A 17217-nucleotide genomic window follows, 5' to 3' on the forward strand; every position below is an offset into this window, starting at 1 on the left:
TTTTCCAACATAAATGATTTCATGCACGCTTGCTGAGGGTAGCCTCACCGATGAAAGATTATATAACACATAAAGGAGTCATTTTGTAGATGGAGATGCTAGGGTTAAGTATTGATTAAAGTGCTATTCACAAAAAAGTTATGTTTAAAAGATTGAGTTGAGGAGTTTTAATGATTAAAGTTGATGTTGACTTGAAGAAGGCAAGATAAAAACATAATGAATACAATAATATTATTAAAAAAAACAGAGAAATAATTATATCAGTACAATATATGAAATTTAATATAAAAAATATTTCAATTTCTGAAGAAATGTTTACTTTTTGCTAAGTAAATAGTAAATATAGTTTTATTTATTGGAAAAGTGTATGAATACATTATGAACTATAAAATAACGTCGGATATCGACATAATATCAAGTAAATACAATATTTTTACAAAAATATCGAGAAAAAAAATTAAATGCTGTTTAGCATAAAAAAATCGAAATTGTTTAGCAAAGTACAAACTACTCTGATACACATGAAACTATTAGTTTTTAATTTCGAGTTCAATTATCTAATATATTTTACCTATTTATGCAACTTATACAGACAATAATCAGCTATTTTGCATCGTTTGTTTGTTTTTGAGTAATACAAAGGTTAAACATGCATTGGTGAGCTACAGGATTTTTTACTATTGAAAACAAGGGGAATATCAGTTTAATGGAAAATTCTAAAATAACTTTTGAAAGATTGTTTATTATTTTGAAATAGTTTTTTTTAACAAAATGCTGCATTTTGAAGAATAAGTTATATTTTAATAGTTTTCTTTAAGAACTATTCCTAAATGGATATTAACAGAAGAATTGAAAATCAATATTTGAGAGATTTTTTTCTATGTCCTTGTTAGATACATAGTGGAATTAGCGTTTATTTAATTATCAGCTCTATCATAGCTGATGAAAGCTAGTCTAATAAATTGGTATGACAGCTGAGCTGCTTCTCATTCAATTATTCTATAAGTTATCAGGGTTATCTTGTTACTTTTCAGCTATATATTTTCAAAGGCCCTCTGATTTGGAGCTCTATGTATTTTAACAAAAAGTGATTTTCTTACTCTAGATTTCCTGTTATGAAATAGGTAGTTTAGAATAATCATTCAAATAAAAAATAACGTCATACACTAACATATTAACAGCCCTTGTGAAGCTTAAGGCTTTTTGGATACTTTAGTATATTCGTGTGTATGTATTTATGTAAAATCCTTAAGTTTCCATGTTAGAGTCAAATATTATGTTTTTTTTATTTCCGGGGAATTTTATTTTGTGTCGGATCCCGGGAAATGAATGTTTAAGATAAGGTATCCCATTTAGTACATACAAAATACTATTAAATTTAAATATATATTTTTATAATTTAAGCTCCTACTCATAATATAGGATCTAATAAAAAGAAATCTATTATTTCTATCGATTAAAAAATAAAAATTTCATAAATTTTTATCTGCTTGTCAATTAATACCGTTCTTACATAGTGGTCGGGCTAGACGATTTTTACTATTTCATCCGCATTTTCAACAATTGGCCTTCCAATGCGATGTGCATCTTTGACATAAAAATCACCAAAACTGAAATGACGAGAACAAAATTGTGCATGATTGGCTGTAAGAGTATTAGAACCATAAACCCTATTCCGTTTCTTCAGCCTCCTGGCTTGAGTTTTTGTCTTTGTCAAAGAAAAAAATGTAAAATATGCCGTATTTTCTTTTTCTTTTTTGTGTCCATCTTTGGCATGCGCTCAAACAATACTGAGTCAAACAATCACAAAATTCTCAGAGAAGTTTTTTAGTATGAAGTCTTATCTTTTTAAAACCATCTAGTTTAAATCAATCACACTTATACAACGTGAGATACAACCATCTATTGGTAAAAAAAAGATTACTTTTTACTACATCTACATTCTCAATCATAATGTTCTTTATTTTTGTCATTATTGCTAATAGTGCACGGGTAGTTTTTAAGAATACGCCAATCCCACTTTTTTTAATTCTGTAACCTGATCCGACCCTTAAAATAATTAAATAATAAGTGATAAACAAGACATTTTTTGTTGGATTACATATAATTTAATGTGGCATTTTCTGCAGGTCTAAAACTCAGAGAAATCCCGGAAAAACAAGATACTGGAATCTTAGGAAAGAAACACTTATGTATATATAAATTTCATGCCTTAAATTACAATGTTGTTCCTTGAAAAACATTTTACGACTTTTTAAGCATAAATATGTACGCTAAATACATACAAGAAAACAACAGTTCTGATATACAATAAAAAGTTCAAAAATATATGTATAAAGAGCAAAGCTAGATTAATGTTATGACAATTCTACAAAACTTGAACTTCATAAATTAAAAAATAAATAAAATACATCTGTGAATAAGTAAAAAAAGTGTGCTTGCTCTATAGAGTACGATAAATTTGAAATGTATTAAAATAATCAAGCTATATTTTTATGTAATGTGCATTTTATGCATATATACTGGGTGATTCTGAGTTCGAGTCCCGGGAAAAAAAAGATTCTTCAATTATGGTTTGTAAAAAAAGATATGCAGTTATATTTTTTCACAGGTTTAATCTTGTTTTATAATATATATAATAACACTGTTTCAACAAAATATCTCTCATTTGTTACTAATATGCACAGTAAAAAAATTATCGTTTTTTTTTAAATTGCCTACTGGGCTATATTCAACTTTTGTCAGGGAAAGGATTTTTACAGTTTTTTTTTTTTTTATTATCATTTCAACCGCCTTGTCTCCACATTCCTGAACCCTTTCAGCATAATAAGGACATGGACACCCCACCAATTTAGTTGGCTATAACTTTTTTTTTTAAATGTTCTTTTTTTTACTTTAAAATGACCATTTATATCTGTTCCTTCTTCTATTTTGTTGTCACATTTATCTTTTTAAAATAAATATCTTACTTAAACTGATTTTAGTTTTAGTAAGTTTTCACAATTTGTACAATCAAGTTAAATTATTTATAATTACACAGTTTTTGCTAATTTAGAGGTTATATTATATTTTTTTATTTTGTATGATGTCTATTTAATCTACTGTGAAAATTTCAAGTTAATACTTTGTTGTTGTTTTTTTTAAACGAAGGGACGTGGGTGTCCCTATTGTCTTGAAGGGTAATATACATTAGAGATAACAATATTTGTTAATTACGTTATAATGATAGAGAGTTTGTAACAAATGTTAAAGAAATCCGTGCGTTTCTAGGAATTAATCTCATGATATCAGTGATGAAGCTCCTAATTTGAAATCTTATTGGAGTGTTGATAATTTTAAATCATCTGAGGGTATCAAAACTGCAATTACCAGAACTCAATATATGTCCCTTCTTCAAAACCTTCACTTCTCAAATAACTTAAAAGCAAATAAATTGGACAAAGCTGAGAAAATAAGAAGAATTATTGACCATTCATATGAAGCATTTCAATCTTCCATGGTCAATTCTAAAGAACAGTCAATTGACGTACATATGACTAAGTTCAAAGGGAAAATGTCTTGCAAGCAATATATGAATAATAATCCCATAAAGAAGGTATTTAAAGTGCTGCAGCAAACCGGGATATCTTTACTTGCTTAATTTATAGCTTGGCAAAAAAAGAAAATAATGCATATGGTCTGGAAGGAAGTGTTGTTTTGGAGTATTTGAAAAGATCAAGAATTTATATTATAGTCTATATTACGATAATTTCTCCATTTTTTCCCAATTTGTTAATAAATTACACAAAAATGAATCATAGAGTATCGGAACTGTAAGATAAGATAGGAAGAAATACAAACTATGAAGAAAGATAAAGTTATAAGTAGAGGGGAGATGGAGCTAAAATATGCAAATAATATAGTAGCAGTCAAATGGTTCAACAGTTGTGGAGTAGCTTCAATTGGCACGAGTTTGGAACACTACAATCAATTTCCATCGGTTCTAAGAAGAATATTAGGGAAACATTCTAAAATAGTCGTCCCCTGTCCATCCATTATACAAAAAAAAATACAACTATAATATGGGAAGTGTTGATATTCTGGATCAAAAGACTGATACCTCTAGATTGGATCGAAAATCATCGGGGGGTTTCTTATTATTGGATATTTGTGGAAAAAAAATGTTCCGAAAGGAAATGAAATTATTGGATTTTAAAATTATTTTAGCAAGATCACTTATAGGTAAATATAGTAGTCAAATACAATGTAAAGAAACTATTTATGCATCACGCCCAGAAATAATTCCTCAATCTATTCCACTGAACCTACCAACAATTATATCAATAAGAGGGAAATATAGAAATTGCAACAAAAATAATAAAACTCATATTCAATGTAATATATGAATTCTTATGTATTGCTTCTGGAAAATAGTCAAGAAATTGTTGTGAAGATTATCATACTCAAAAAGAATTGTTATTTATTTATTAGTATAATAGAAAATTTATTTATTTTTATTATAAGTAAAAATTTTTTTTTAATTTTAGGAAATAATTATAAGAATGAAAAATACTTTTTCACTGGTTTCCCCAAAAATACCGCAAAACCTAGATATGCAATTTCTACCCATAAAAAAATGTTTTGTATCTCCCATTGAGAAAAAATTACATGAAAAATATCATCAGGGGCCTTATGGTCCTGAAAGGATGAAAATTCTCTTCAGTGCGCACAACTCCTTCCGGAATATTTTGCCCCCATGCTGTCTGTCATCAAGGATTAATTAATGAGACTAGAACCTACATTGGCCTCCCCCTCAGCTAAAACCTACTTGGGCTCCACAAGGTTATCAAGGTTGTCAAAAAACATGTCTATTTTAAAGGTCATTAATGAATTTATTTATTTTTAAAAGAAGTCATTAAAAAAGACTATACCCAAAAAATACGTATAGGAGCTCTGCAGTAATGATGAGATTGAGAATCATTACTTACATGGTAAAGAAAGAGAATTAAGAGGAGATGAAGAGGGGGCTACAAAATTTTAAGTTAAAAAATGGTCAAATTGAATTGAAACCCAAAATGTGCATAGGTTCGCGCACAGGTCGTTCTTAGAGAAGGAAATATACATTATGTTTATGAATTTCAAAGACAATTCCTTGGTAATATAGAGAAATTTTAATACTAAAATGTTTTCTTATATGTGCTTAATCAGTGCAATTCCATCTGACCATTTAAGGTAACATTTAAAAAAAAATTGCACCTCATTTGCAGTTTTGATTCAGTACTCATCCTGATTTTGCAAAATTTCTGACTCGGGTAACGAAATCTCTACATACAATACTATAAATTTAATGAGGTTCATATTAATGGAACTTTATTCTTGAACACCCGTTACATATGTACATTGTACACGTTAAAATAAGTAGTTACTCATTTTGAAGAAACTCATAATTCAAACGCATTCGTTAAATACAAAATTATGGTTGTTTCACACATTATAAATTATTGTTAGCCATGTTTGTATAATTACTTTGCAATTATATTTTTATTTTGTTTAATTGATTATTTTAGTCATATGGCCATAGCCTGGGTAAGTTAGAGGTAAACATTTTCATGTTTCACGATTTTTTTAAATTTATTATATTTAAATATACTTTATAAAGGAAATAAACTTTTTTACTTGTTTTTATTAGGTCATTATTTAATTAACTGATTTAGTTATTATTTTTATTAAAGAAATGTTTTTCTAAGACTTTTTAGACCTGACGTCAACATTCTAAAATTAACCATCTTGTTAAAGAGATAAACCTATTTTTAGAATAGAAAACCTTCTACTGTATATATATATATAAATTAAGTTGGTTTTTTTTTCATTTCTAAGTTCAATTTTTCCCCAAAGTTTGTTCATTTTCTTTTTAATTACTAAACACAAAAAATCGCTTAAGCCGGGTCTTTTATAACTAATTCAGAACTTTAATAAATGCCCACATTAAACGAATATCCGATTTAAGTGTTGAGATCTGAACCAGGTTCAACTATATGCATAATAAAGAAACAACTAATTTTCTTCGACTTATTATACCATCTATGAGATCAGTAAAATATGTTATGTTTGAATGTTGGGCTTTGGTCTGTAAAACCTACACCAGTCTATGACTTTGCAAATTTTAATTAATTCGGCCAAAGTTCATTTTTTTAGTGAAGAAATTTGGCGAAAAAATGACTTTTTTAGGAACGAAAAATATGTTAAATGCGTGACTTTTTTCTTGAACCAATTAAATTTCAGTCTATGTTTTAAATTTTGGTTTGGATAGAGTCTCAACACTACTATTTATCAACTTGAATTTAATAGAAGAAATATTCACATTTTATTCTTTTACAAATTTATAGCTATGATTCAAGATCAAGCTCAAAGTTAACAGGAAGACGATGGAGTGATGATCGGGGTTTTGGTGCTCGAGCATACTTTGATATTGATACACATCCAGCGCTTTTGAAAATAGAGGATGTTCGTAGAGAAGAAACTCATTCATATCGATGTAGAGTTGATTTTAAATCTGCACCTACAAGGAACTCTTTAATTAATTTGACGGTTATAGGTAAGTACCCTTAAAAATATGTTGCAAAAAAATGAGAAACGGTTTTAATGTATATTTCTATATACACTTTATAACATGTTTGATAAATTATGTAGAGGTAGTGTTTGAATGTAAAAAAATAAGGTACCTTAATGCTACAACTGTTCATAACTGTAGTATATATTACTCCTATAACTATTTTGTAGGAGAAATAATTATATATTTTATAGTTATTGAGTTTGGATATTATGTACCGAGCTATTAAAAGGTTTTATAGATTTTTGATTTATACATCTTACATACTATTATATGTAAAAAAATGCACTGTTTGCCCTTAGCATACAAACATATACCTTAAGAACTCAAAGGCAAGAGAAGACAGACAAAAAAATCAACAACAACAAAAATGATTGAAAAAAAAATGTTTATATACTTATAAATACTTATTGCACCAACCGATATATATTGTTTTTTAACAGTTCATGGCTTCAAATTGTTATTATTTTATAAAATAGTTGATGCTATTTTGTTTTATTAGATTGATTTTTGACTTCACTTTTAAAGTTAATATTTAAGAATACATTTTTAGTTCAAACAGAATATTCATAATTTATTCTTTAAATACTTCAGTTAAGTTAATTCTATAAAATCACAATTTTAAAGACTAAACTTTAATTACATTATTAGTTCATTTAAATAAATGATTAATTATTATTACATGAGATTAATAATAAATTTGGCCAGAATTCCATTCGCATGTTGATGGAATTGATCCACAACTTCTTTCTATTCATGTTTTTCGGAAAGCTTTACATTTTAATGGACGAAAAGCTTATTGACCTTTTATATGGTGCTAATTGATTTTTCTAATGCCCTGCACTACACATGAACATTAAGAAAAATAATTTGCAATTATAAATTTATTATACTAAATGATTAAATTAGTGTTATGCGCACAAAACAGAAAACTTCCAATACATTTCATGTATAAATATATGACAGCTGATCATTTCAAGCCAATCAGGAATGAGAAGGAATCCCCTGTCCTTCTTTTGCTGAATGACCTCTCTTTCCTCTAGTTATTTTATATATACATACGAAGAGTGAATATATTATTATTGAATTATGTCAAAAATTCCTTTCTAGACATAACATTTTTACACAACTCTTGTATGAAACATAAACGTCCGTGATCAGTCACTTTTCTGCAAACATTTTTGCCATCGGCAATTTTGATGCCTTCCATATTCCCTGCTTTCGCAGCTATGGAACCGAAAAAGAAGAAAATAGTGAGAAAATAAAGAATCAATAGTATAAAAAAATTAAAAGGTAGTCAATATGTGGCAAATTCTCCTATAGGAGAAAATCTATAACGAACAATTACATGCGGAGAAATGATTTAAAACACTTTTATTCTTGTGCTATTCAAATGTGTTTCCTTTTAATTGAGTAAATTAGAATTCAGAGTGGCCCTTCTTGGCATGTAGATCCGGTTACTGGAATATTACTTTATAAAAGGCTCACATACCCTCAAAATTGTATCAAAAGTGTATTCATTGAAATAATCCCAAACTTTTTTATTTTCTATATTTATAGCTTTTGTTTTTAGTAGTGGTTCTAATAGAGAATATTTAACACACATATTGTTATTTGTAAATAATATTGATTGATTACTCAACTATTTATACAACTAAAATATTTCAAAATTTATGAGAAATGGGCTTTGCGTGCCTGTTGATATTAAATGTATCTTGTATTTGATAGGTTTATTGTCAACAATTCCCTATTAATATTGAATAATAAACCAATAGTTGGGAAGAATTGACTAACTTCCAACTGATATTGGGGTTTTTTTTTTCCATTCTGGTTATAAGGAAAGGTTAAAACTTAAATTAAACATGAATAACATCTTATATAACAATTAATTTGTCAAAAATATTATGTTGTTTTATAATATATATAGATACATCTAAATCTATTTAGAAATTAAATGTCTAATGCATATGTTCAAATTAGTCAGCAATTCTGCTGATTTTTCAACCGATGGTATATTATTTTACAGATGTATTTATATTTGCTTAAAGAGACACTCACAGTTCATTTTAGGAATATACCTTGAGACGACAAGATGATTTCCCTTGGTAGTTTTAAAATCTTGAGTCTGCTGCTATGAAGATCAGCAATGAAAAAGGTTATAAATTTATATTTCACATTAATACTTTGAGATAGGAGTTTTTATTGAGACAAAAAGCTGGTAAAGAGTTGGCAACGTGACACCAGAGCCGCTTCAATATTAACTTTCTAAAGTTATTTCTATTAGGATATGTAAATTACCTGAACTTACGAGTTTTTTTTTAAGTAAGACAGCTCGATCTAGGAAGGAAGTAAACTCGTATGAGAAGATATTACTCTTTTTTCTTTATCTCTTGATATAAAGATGTAGTATAATTTCAACATGAGACAAAAGAAATAATTTGATTTTTTTACTTTATATGTATACTCATGATATCAATAGGACATTATCACTGATAAGTTGCATCATAATTTAGGAAGACGTCATCTTGGGGTCTCTAAGTTGATATTTTTGCTGCATAAAATGGACAAATTTCAACTAAATCTTGATTAAACTCCATTAAAGTGTGTAAGGAAAAAAATAGAATACACTAGCATCGAAAAATACTTGATGCCAATGATATACAGGGATATTTGAATATAATAGATGTAATTTGTACTCAAATCCCTAAAAATGGCTAGATTTGTTGATTTTTTTTTTTTTGTTTGATCGATTAGGGATGAAAAAAGTAGGATAAGTAAAAAAAATATATAATTCTGTAAATTGTAATAGTTTATTGTTTACAATAGGGGAAAAAGGTTGTAAAGCGATGTAATATCATTTTTTGAATACATTTAGGGGTCATATATATATTTTTTTAAACAAGAAATTGGAGGGGTTAAATTTTTGATTCAGGTAAAGGATTAAATCATTTTATCTGGTTGTCCCATTTTGACATCTAATAAGTCACTATTTTCTACAATATGAATCAAAAAGGGGTTTCTATAGTTTTAAAAATTGGTTGTTAAGGCTCCCAAACCGCCCAACATCAACAATACTGAAATAGTATAAATATACTCAATATAGTTCTAATTTTGGTAATGTAAAACAAATATGAATCATTTGCTCATCTTTTTACCTCTATGTATTCATTCTGTATGGGAATAAAATTTAAATTATAAAATAAATATTAAATAACTAAAAAAAAGTTCCAAATTAATTAGTTATCGTAAAAGATATAAAGGAATAATTTGAAGGCAATCAAAGATACATCAGGTATGAGTAGAGGCTTTTTTTTTTTTTGATTTATTATGTTATTGCTTTATAGGAATATATCTACTATGAAATAGTCAATCAATTTGGAGAGTTGGAAATTAGGAAATAATACTCTTAATAGTATTTGTTTATTAATGTTAGGTTATGAACTTTACATTGTGGCATATCAACATCAAAGGAGGTTGTAATTTTTTTCGTGAAAATCTACAAAAATGTTGAAGGGATCGATCGTATTCTACCCTTTAAATTATATTTTTTTAGTTTTTCCTCCATTAGTTATGAGATATTGTAACTAATTATGATTATATTTTAAACTTAAATTCAAAATTAACTATCTATTCTATAGTTATATATAGTTGTTAATGGGAAATTTTCATCAACAGCTTCGTTAGTTTTCAAGGTAGCTCCGGTATTTCGAAATAAATACTTTTATTACATAAAACTTTACATGAGAAGCATCATCAAAAACCTCAGGTCCTTACTTATTTTATAAAAAAACCTGAATAAATATAATTTGCCGATATAAGAGTGCACATTTTCCCATAAAAATTATTTTATCATTTCTTGTGTTGTAAAAATCATTAGAAAAATAAATATTCGTTTTTTCCTTAATTTCTTCTTTTCATCTCAGTCTGTTTTTATATTGATATGCCAATAGTTTAAGAAAAATTAAATTGGCAATCTCATTTTAATCATTGGTTGTATGTATACTTATCTGTTTCAATTTTTTTGTTTCCAATTAGGTTTGTTTTCACATGAACTTCTGTGATCTTAGTTAAAATGCGATTTTCTTTTTTTGGATGTGCAATTTTGGTCAATTGAGCTATTTACATAATCCAATTATGATTTCAATCGGGAGTAGGGATACTATTATATGTAATTTGAGCTTAGGTATATATACCCATCACCTAAGTTGAAACAAATATAACCTTTTACAAGTAATAATTCTGTAACTCCTGTTTTCAGTCTTGATTCAAATAATTCCTATCTCTTTGATCGTTGGGTTGTCCTTAAGACTGATAATTAAGTCCTTCGGCTCTAGCTATTTAAGGTGGTATTGAATAAAAAAATGAAAAAGAAAGAAAGATATATTTTACATTATAGCCAAATACCGCCTACTTTGAACTTCAGTATATTGTCTCTTTGTTAGATATTTTTTTAATATTATTATAATTATATTTATTTCATAAATACTTGACAAATATAATTCTACTATTTTATACAAATATAATTTCCAATTATTAAGTTAAGTCATTTAATTATATTACTAAACTAATAGTTTATATTCATTTACAAATTTTTACGAAATAAACGTTAAGGAAGAAAATGATAGGAAAAAATCAGAGGCCAGCCGGTCACTAAAAAAAAGGGGAAGACGCACAACCCCCATGGCTGTATATCAAATCAAGATTAATAGAAATACAAGCTTATACCATAACGCGTGTACGACTGATGTTTCACTTCCAGCACGCTTTTGATATTGACGTCATAGTAGATGAGTGGTTGCGTGTTTTGTCAAAATCTGTTTTGCTTTCCAAACAGTGGGTACTATATATGAAATTGAAAATTATAGCAATAGTGACGTCATAGACTATGAGTGGTTATGTGTTTTGTCAAAAGCTGCCTATCTTTCCCAGAATTCGGTACAATACATCAGATTGAAAATTCTAGATGGCCTCGTATTTCTATTAACCTACTAAATATGATATATTTCACCTTTTCTTCTTTATCTTCTCTTCCTCATTTACATATACTTTTTATTTTATCCTCATATACACATACATACTGACATTATTACTGTATAATGTAAAAAAAAAAAAAATGTGAAGAATAAAGCCGATCGTAAACAAGACATGAGATAAACATAACTTATTAGTAGTTTACAGGTCTTGGCAAAATCTTGTTTTTCAAGAACTTTGAAACAGATTATGATAAAACTTCAATCGCTAACTTGTTACTATAGAAGACCAATAATGATCGGTGTTAAGACTGACAAAATTAATATGGAGTGGTTATTAGATCTATCTAGCACTAATTGAAACGAAAAAAGGGTTTCATATTGAGAAAATCTATTATCCTTATTATTTCATTTGTGGGAAGTTAACATCTTAATCTAAAGTATGTATGCTCATAAATGACAGAGAGCAAGATGCATGATTTGTTGGGAGTTATAATTTTCCAAGGTCGGACTCGGAGTAGACTTGAAAATTAACATCAGAGTAATACCGCCTGTGTTCTTGCAAATACGGAGTAGGGATTTGTTTTATATTTCCTAGTTCACATAGCTGATTGTAGCTAATCTAACGAAACGTCATAAAAGCTAAGCTGCTATCTTCTACAACAATCTTCAAATGGTTAGAGCTAACACTCTAATTTTTGCTATATTTTCATTGCATACTGACAGATCATATTTATTACAACTCTACCCATCCAATTATTTTCTTATAAATGCGGTGTTTGTAGAACAGGATAAAACAATGATTGATTACCATTCTAAATTACTATTGCTATGGGTATATATATTAGATGAACTTTAATTAACATAATTAAGTTCACCTCATTTCATTAATTTTTCATATTTACTACAATAAATAATAATTTATTATATTTTAAGGAAAAGTTTGATTTTATTAAACTTTATGGGCACAAAGTTTTGTGAGATGACAAATGATTAATCAAATGATGATTTTATGGATTAAAGGAAAAATAAAATATATTCATATTTTTACGAAAATAAATATCATATTATTTAAATAGATATTTTAGTAAATTATGCTATAAATCTATTACAATGGTTTATTTAACCCATAAGGAACGTAGATGGATATTTTGTCAGCATTAAACTCGTCTTCTCTTGCTCCTTATTCGTTTTCTAAATGATAATCGATTAAACTTTCATTAAGTATTATTAGGAGATTACATAATATTACCTCACTAACAAAAAATATTACGCAATATTTCCATGTTGGCTGTTAATGTTTATGCTTCTTTTTTCATACTTAATGCTTATATTAAATAGTTATCCTATATAATATTATAATTTAGAAAATGACCAAATTAAAATAAAAGGAATACAGATGAAAAACATGAATATTTAAATTAAAAGTTTATTGGGACTTATATGTATATATTAAATAATAACTGGACCAATTTATTCTGAAGGGACTCCAAAGGACTCTAAAATTTAAGACCGGACATGGGTTAACTTATTGTGATTAACAATTAGCATGGAATGATCTAGTAAACTACACAAGCAAAACGAATATTTAAATAAGAAAGAAATTACTCTAGCTATAAAACATCTAAAATATTTGTCATATTGCAGTTGCTATAAAAAAATGAATCAAAATCCTTTTCAACTATTTTTTTACACCTCACACCCACTTTTAATTAATTAATAAAAACATTATTGCTTCATGGATTATACAAGTCAAGAAAAGTTTAATTCTCGAAAATCCTTAGTTTTTATACAAGGGTGTAGATAGTATTTATAAACTGGAGAGAGAGACAATTCTATAATTAAAAATGTAACTCAATAGGATGAAAGAAATATTTTTTGCGATTATTTTCCGCATTCGCCTCTTTTTTTTATGCTGGTCCTGTATTGTTGTTTTGGCATTGGTAAATTATTAACATACAATTAAAATACTATATCATCAAATAGAAATTTGTAAACATATATATATTATGTTGGTATGTTTTACCACTTTTTTCAAATTTTGATTTAGGGACTGAAAAAATCGGGATGAAGTGGGAAAGTAATTTATGCAAAATGAAGGACATTGTTATGATCCACGTATGATGTGTACTTTTTTCTTAAGTTTTCAAATAGGAAGAATCAAAATAATTTTTTTAGTTACTTACTTTTTGCTCCATGGGCTGACTTCAGCAAACAAAAATTACTTTTATTTTTTACAGGTTGGGGAAATGTCCGTCACAATTATTTTATGAAAAATATAGAATAATGTTTTATTAATATTTTTTGACAATCTTCCACCTAATTTCAAACTTTGACTGAGATGTGCGACCTTAAAATAGCATTATAGAACTTTGCGTAGTATATTTTCCTATCACATGACAACTTTTCCTAAATACACGTAATCGACATTTGAATAAAGTTGACAAATACTCCAATACTTATACTCACCCAAAACGTCACTTGAATGTTAATATACAGATATATATTTATATGTTAAAATTTTGTGACTTTTTCTTACTCTTTTAGCTCGTATAACATAAGTAAAAATATTCATTGCATTTTAGAAACTATGAATCTACAATCTAAATAGAAAGAACAGTTGAAGCTATAAAGCTATAAAAACATTCATAATCACATTAAAAAACATATATCAATGTTTGGTATCAACAGTGCTTTCTTCTAGTAAATACTTTTATATACTAACATACATATATTTGTATCATTTTCTATTTAATATTTTAATAAATAAAAAATGAAAGCTCTACTTTTTAAATTAAATTTATATTAGCACTCAATAAACTGTAGCATTATGAAAAGAAAACATGTTTCCTTAATTAAATTTATATTGATGATAATTGAATTATTTTTAAATGCATATTATTAATGCACTTGTTTTGTTTTTTCTAAGAGTCACCAGGTCTCCAAGCTTTAAAATAAGTTACAAAACAAAGATATTGCAATTAATATTTTTACAAAGTATTGCAAGTATTACGGCTGGTTTTTTTAAATGAATAAATATGTAGTGTATTTTCCTTTCAGTTGTTTATATTAATTTTCAATAAGTTGACTGTTGTATAATTTACAGTCGCTGACTCTACATATTATGAACTCAAAAAAAGTATTGCATAGGATTTTGATTTTTATATTCATTTTTCTATCAGTATCATGACAGCAGGTTCTGGGCCGTACAAAAGTTTTGGAATATAACTTTCATTGCATTTTGAGAGGCTTTTGTTAATTTTATACTAAAGTTGTGTTAACAAAGAAGATCAGCTGATTATTTACCTTTTGAAAGCTTTATTTACAAAGTCTTTAGGATAAATATTAACAAAAGTTGAATAAAAATGCAAAAAGTGGTTCGTTTAAACCACGTCTAAAGGGTCAGGGTTAAGATCAACAATGGTGAAGACATCAATGATCGTCATAGAAACAGAAAACCAATCAAATTTATGTCTGAAGCGGCAAAAAACCTTTTTTGAAAAATCCGAAAATTACTTTGACAGACTTATTGAAAAAGCAGTCGGTGAGCCAATCCACGGTATCCCATTCTGTAAAAAAAAAAACTGCTACGAAGTCTCTCCGAAATGATTAACGACCCTTGCTTACTCAAGAACAACAATTACGATTTGACCGGTGAAAAAGCTTTACTATTACCTACGGTATCACGGAAACCAAATTTTGTTTTTTTCGGACGATAATAAGTTTATAGTAGATCCCGTGTACAATAGGCAAAATGATCGGGTCATATGTTTTGGAGAATTCAACCAAAACATTCTTGAAGTGTCCACCACCAAACATCCGCCCTCAGTAATAATGCTCGGCATTGTTTCGTCTGAAGATCACAAAATGAAGTGAATTTGGTTCCTTGTTTGATACATATTAATTAGCAAGGATTACCTGATGATTTTGCAGACATAAGTGCTTCGTTAGGTTCACTAAATCACCAACAACAACAGAACGAGGCTCTTACACCTACGGAAAAACGTGCAAAAATTGGATAGGCAAAAAAAAAACTGGCAGAAGGACGTTTGGCCATTGCAGAGCCCCAACATGAATTCCCTTGATCACTGCATCTGGTGGCGAATTGAATGCAAGGCCTTTAGACAATGTAACAGTAGTATTGAGTCCGTAAATAAATCTGTTGTGAAAGTATGGCGATCATTTTCGAAGCACTACATTGCCAACTTGTGCAATGCGTTCCGGGATCTCGTGGAGCGTGTGATTTACACTGAGGGTGCTCAAATTCATAAATAATGTTGTCGTCTAATGAGTAAAAAAACAATTTACAATTTAAAAAAATTATCTAGAATTTCATTTAAAGCCACTAGATGTAATCAATTGTTCAACGTGTATTATGCTCCAAGACTTAATGACGTCCCGGTATATATAAAAATAAATTTTCATAAGCTAAGATATTATATTGTTTTTCATAAAAAAAAGTCTACAGAAAGACAGGAAATACCTTAGTTCTGTATTACAAAAAATTGAAAAGGTAAGTAACTAACTAACCAACCACATGCATGATGCCGCACGATGAATTATTTTAACCATTATAATTTGCTTAATAATATTTCTTTGTATATACCTAGTGAGTTGTTACACTTTATTTTCTCTCAAGAGACTATAAGAATTAAGGAGAAAGTAAAAAGGTTTTTTAGTAAGGAATAAGAAAATTAAAAATTATAAATGTGAAGTAAAAAAAGTAATGTATTACTTGGAGTATAAGAATTTCTTTATTATCGTATGATTAAAGTATTAAAAAAATAGTGGTTGCTACCTACTTCGTAGGAATGTGAGATGATAAAATTTACTTTTTTTTAATGATTTAATGAACAAATTTTTCTCAACCATATTATGATACAAAGAAAATAAATTTATTTTAATGTAACTATGTGTATGAATAGTGATAAAAGTTGTTTGCATTTTGGCTATGTTAAAAAAAAAAAACACCAAAAATCAACATGGTAACCCTGACAATTTGAGGAATGTTTTGAAGAAAAGTAGCTTAGCTGTCACGACGTTTCATTTAAATCATCTGCAATCAGCATAGACGAGGGAGGAGGGAAAGAAGGAAACAAACAAGGGCATTGTTAGAAATTAATCCTAAGTCGATCTTCAATTCTGCTCAGAGTCCAACAAACTTTTAAGGTTACTTTTCGTCTTTTATGCGCTCATACAAAAGTTGAATCAAGTCTTGAATATAATTGAATACATTAGAATAGGAAAATAGTTATTTTGAAGTTAAATAACAATGATAACAGCTAAGGAAGAGAAAATTAAATATTCATTTACCAATTCAAAAAGAAAAATAATGGCCAGCTGAAAAAAACAAACAATTTACATAACAACATTATCAATTAACGGACCAAACATGCAGTAAGAAATACATTGCTAGAGATAACAGGCTGTGGCATAACTAAACTGTTGACTTCAGCTGGCATAGTGTAGAGATATGAATTTCCATGTGGGTGTGCTTAAAATTTGAACTATTTTCAATTTTTTTATAAATTAACTTCTCAGTTCAATTCCTTCAGAGGTTATTTATTATCCTATACTGTAAGTACTGCACCCAAATCGTAAACTATATTTAAAAAAATTACTCATATCAGAACCACTAAAAATGTGATTAAGATCCGT

General features: G+C 28.0%; 1 protein-coding gene across 2 annotated transcripts in view; it reads left to right on the forward strand.

Annotated features, from left to right (window-relative positions):
- The window catches only part of LOC121114950 (protein turtle homolog A), a 207973-nt gene that overhangs the window by 79454 nt on the left and 111302 nt on the right, over nt 1-17217 (forward strand). For both annotated transcript variants that reach the window (XR_011779392.1, XM_040709076.2), the window contains exon 4: nt 6366-6574. Coding sequence is in view for 1 of the 2 variants with exons in the window: in XM_040709076.2 (XP_040565010.2) it covers nt 6366-6574 (209 nt within the window). In the remaining variant the exon portion in view is untranslated. The remainder of the gene's footprint in view (nt 1-6365; nt 6575-17217) is intronic.

Source organism: Lepeophtheirus salmonis, chromosome 3 (assembly GCF_016086655.4).
Source record: "Lepeophtheirus salmonis chromosome 3, UVic_Lsal_1.4, whole genome shotgun sequence".
NCBI classification, from domain to species: domain Eukaryota; kingdom Metazoa; phylum Arthropoda; class Copepoda; order Siphonostomatoida; family Caligidae; genus Lepeophtheirus; species Lepeophtheirus salmonis.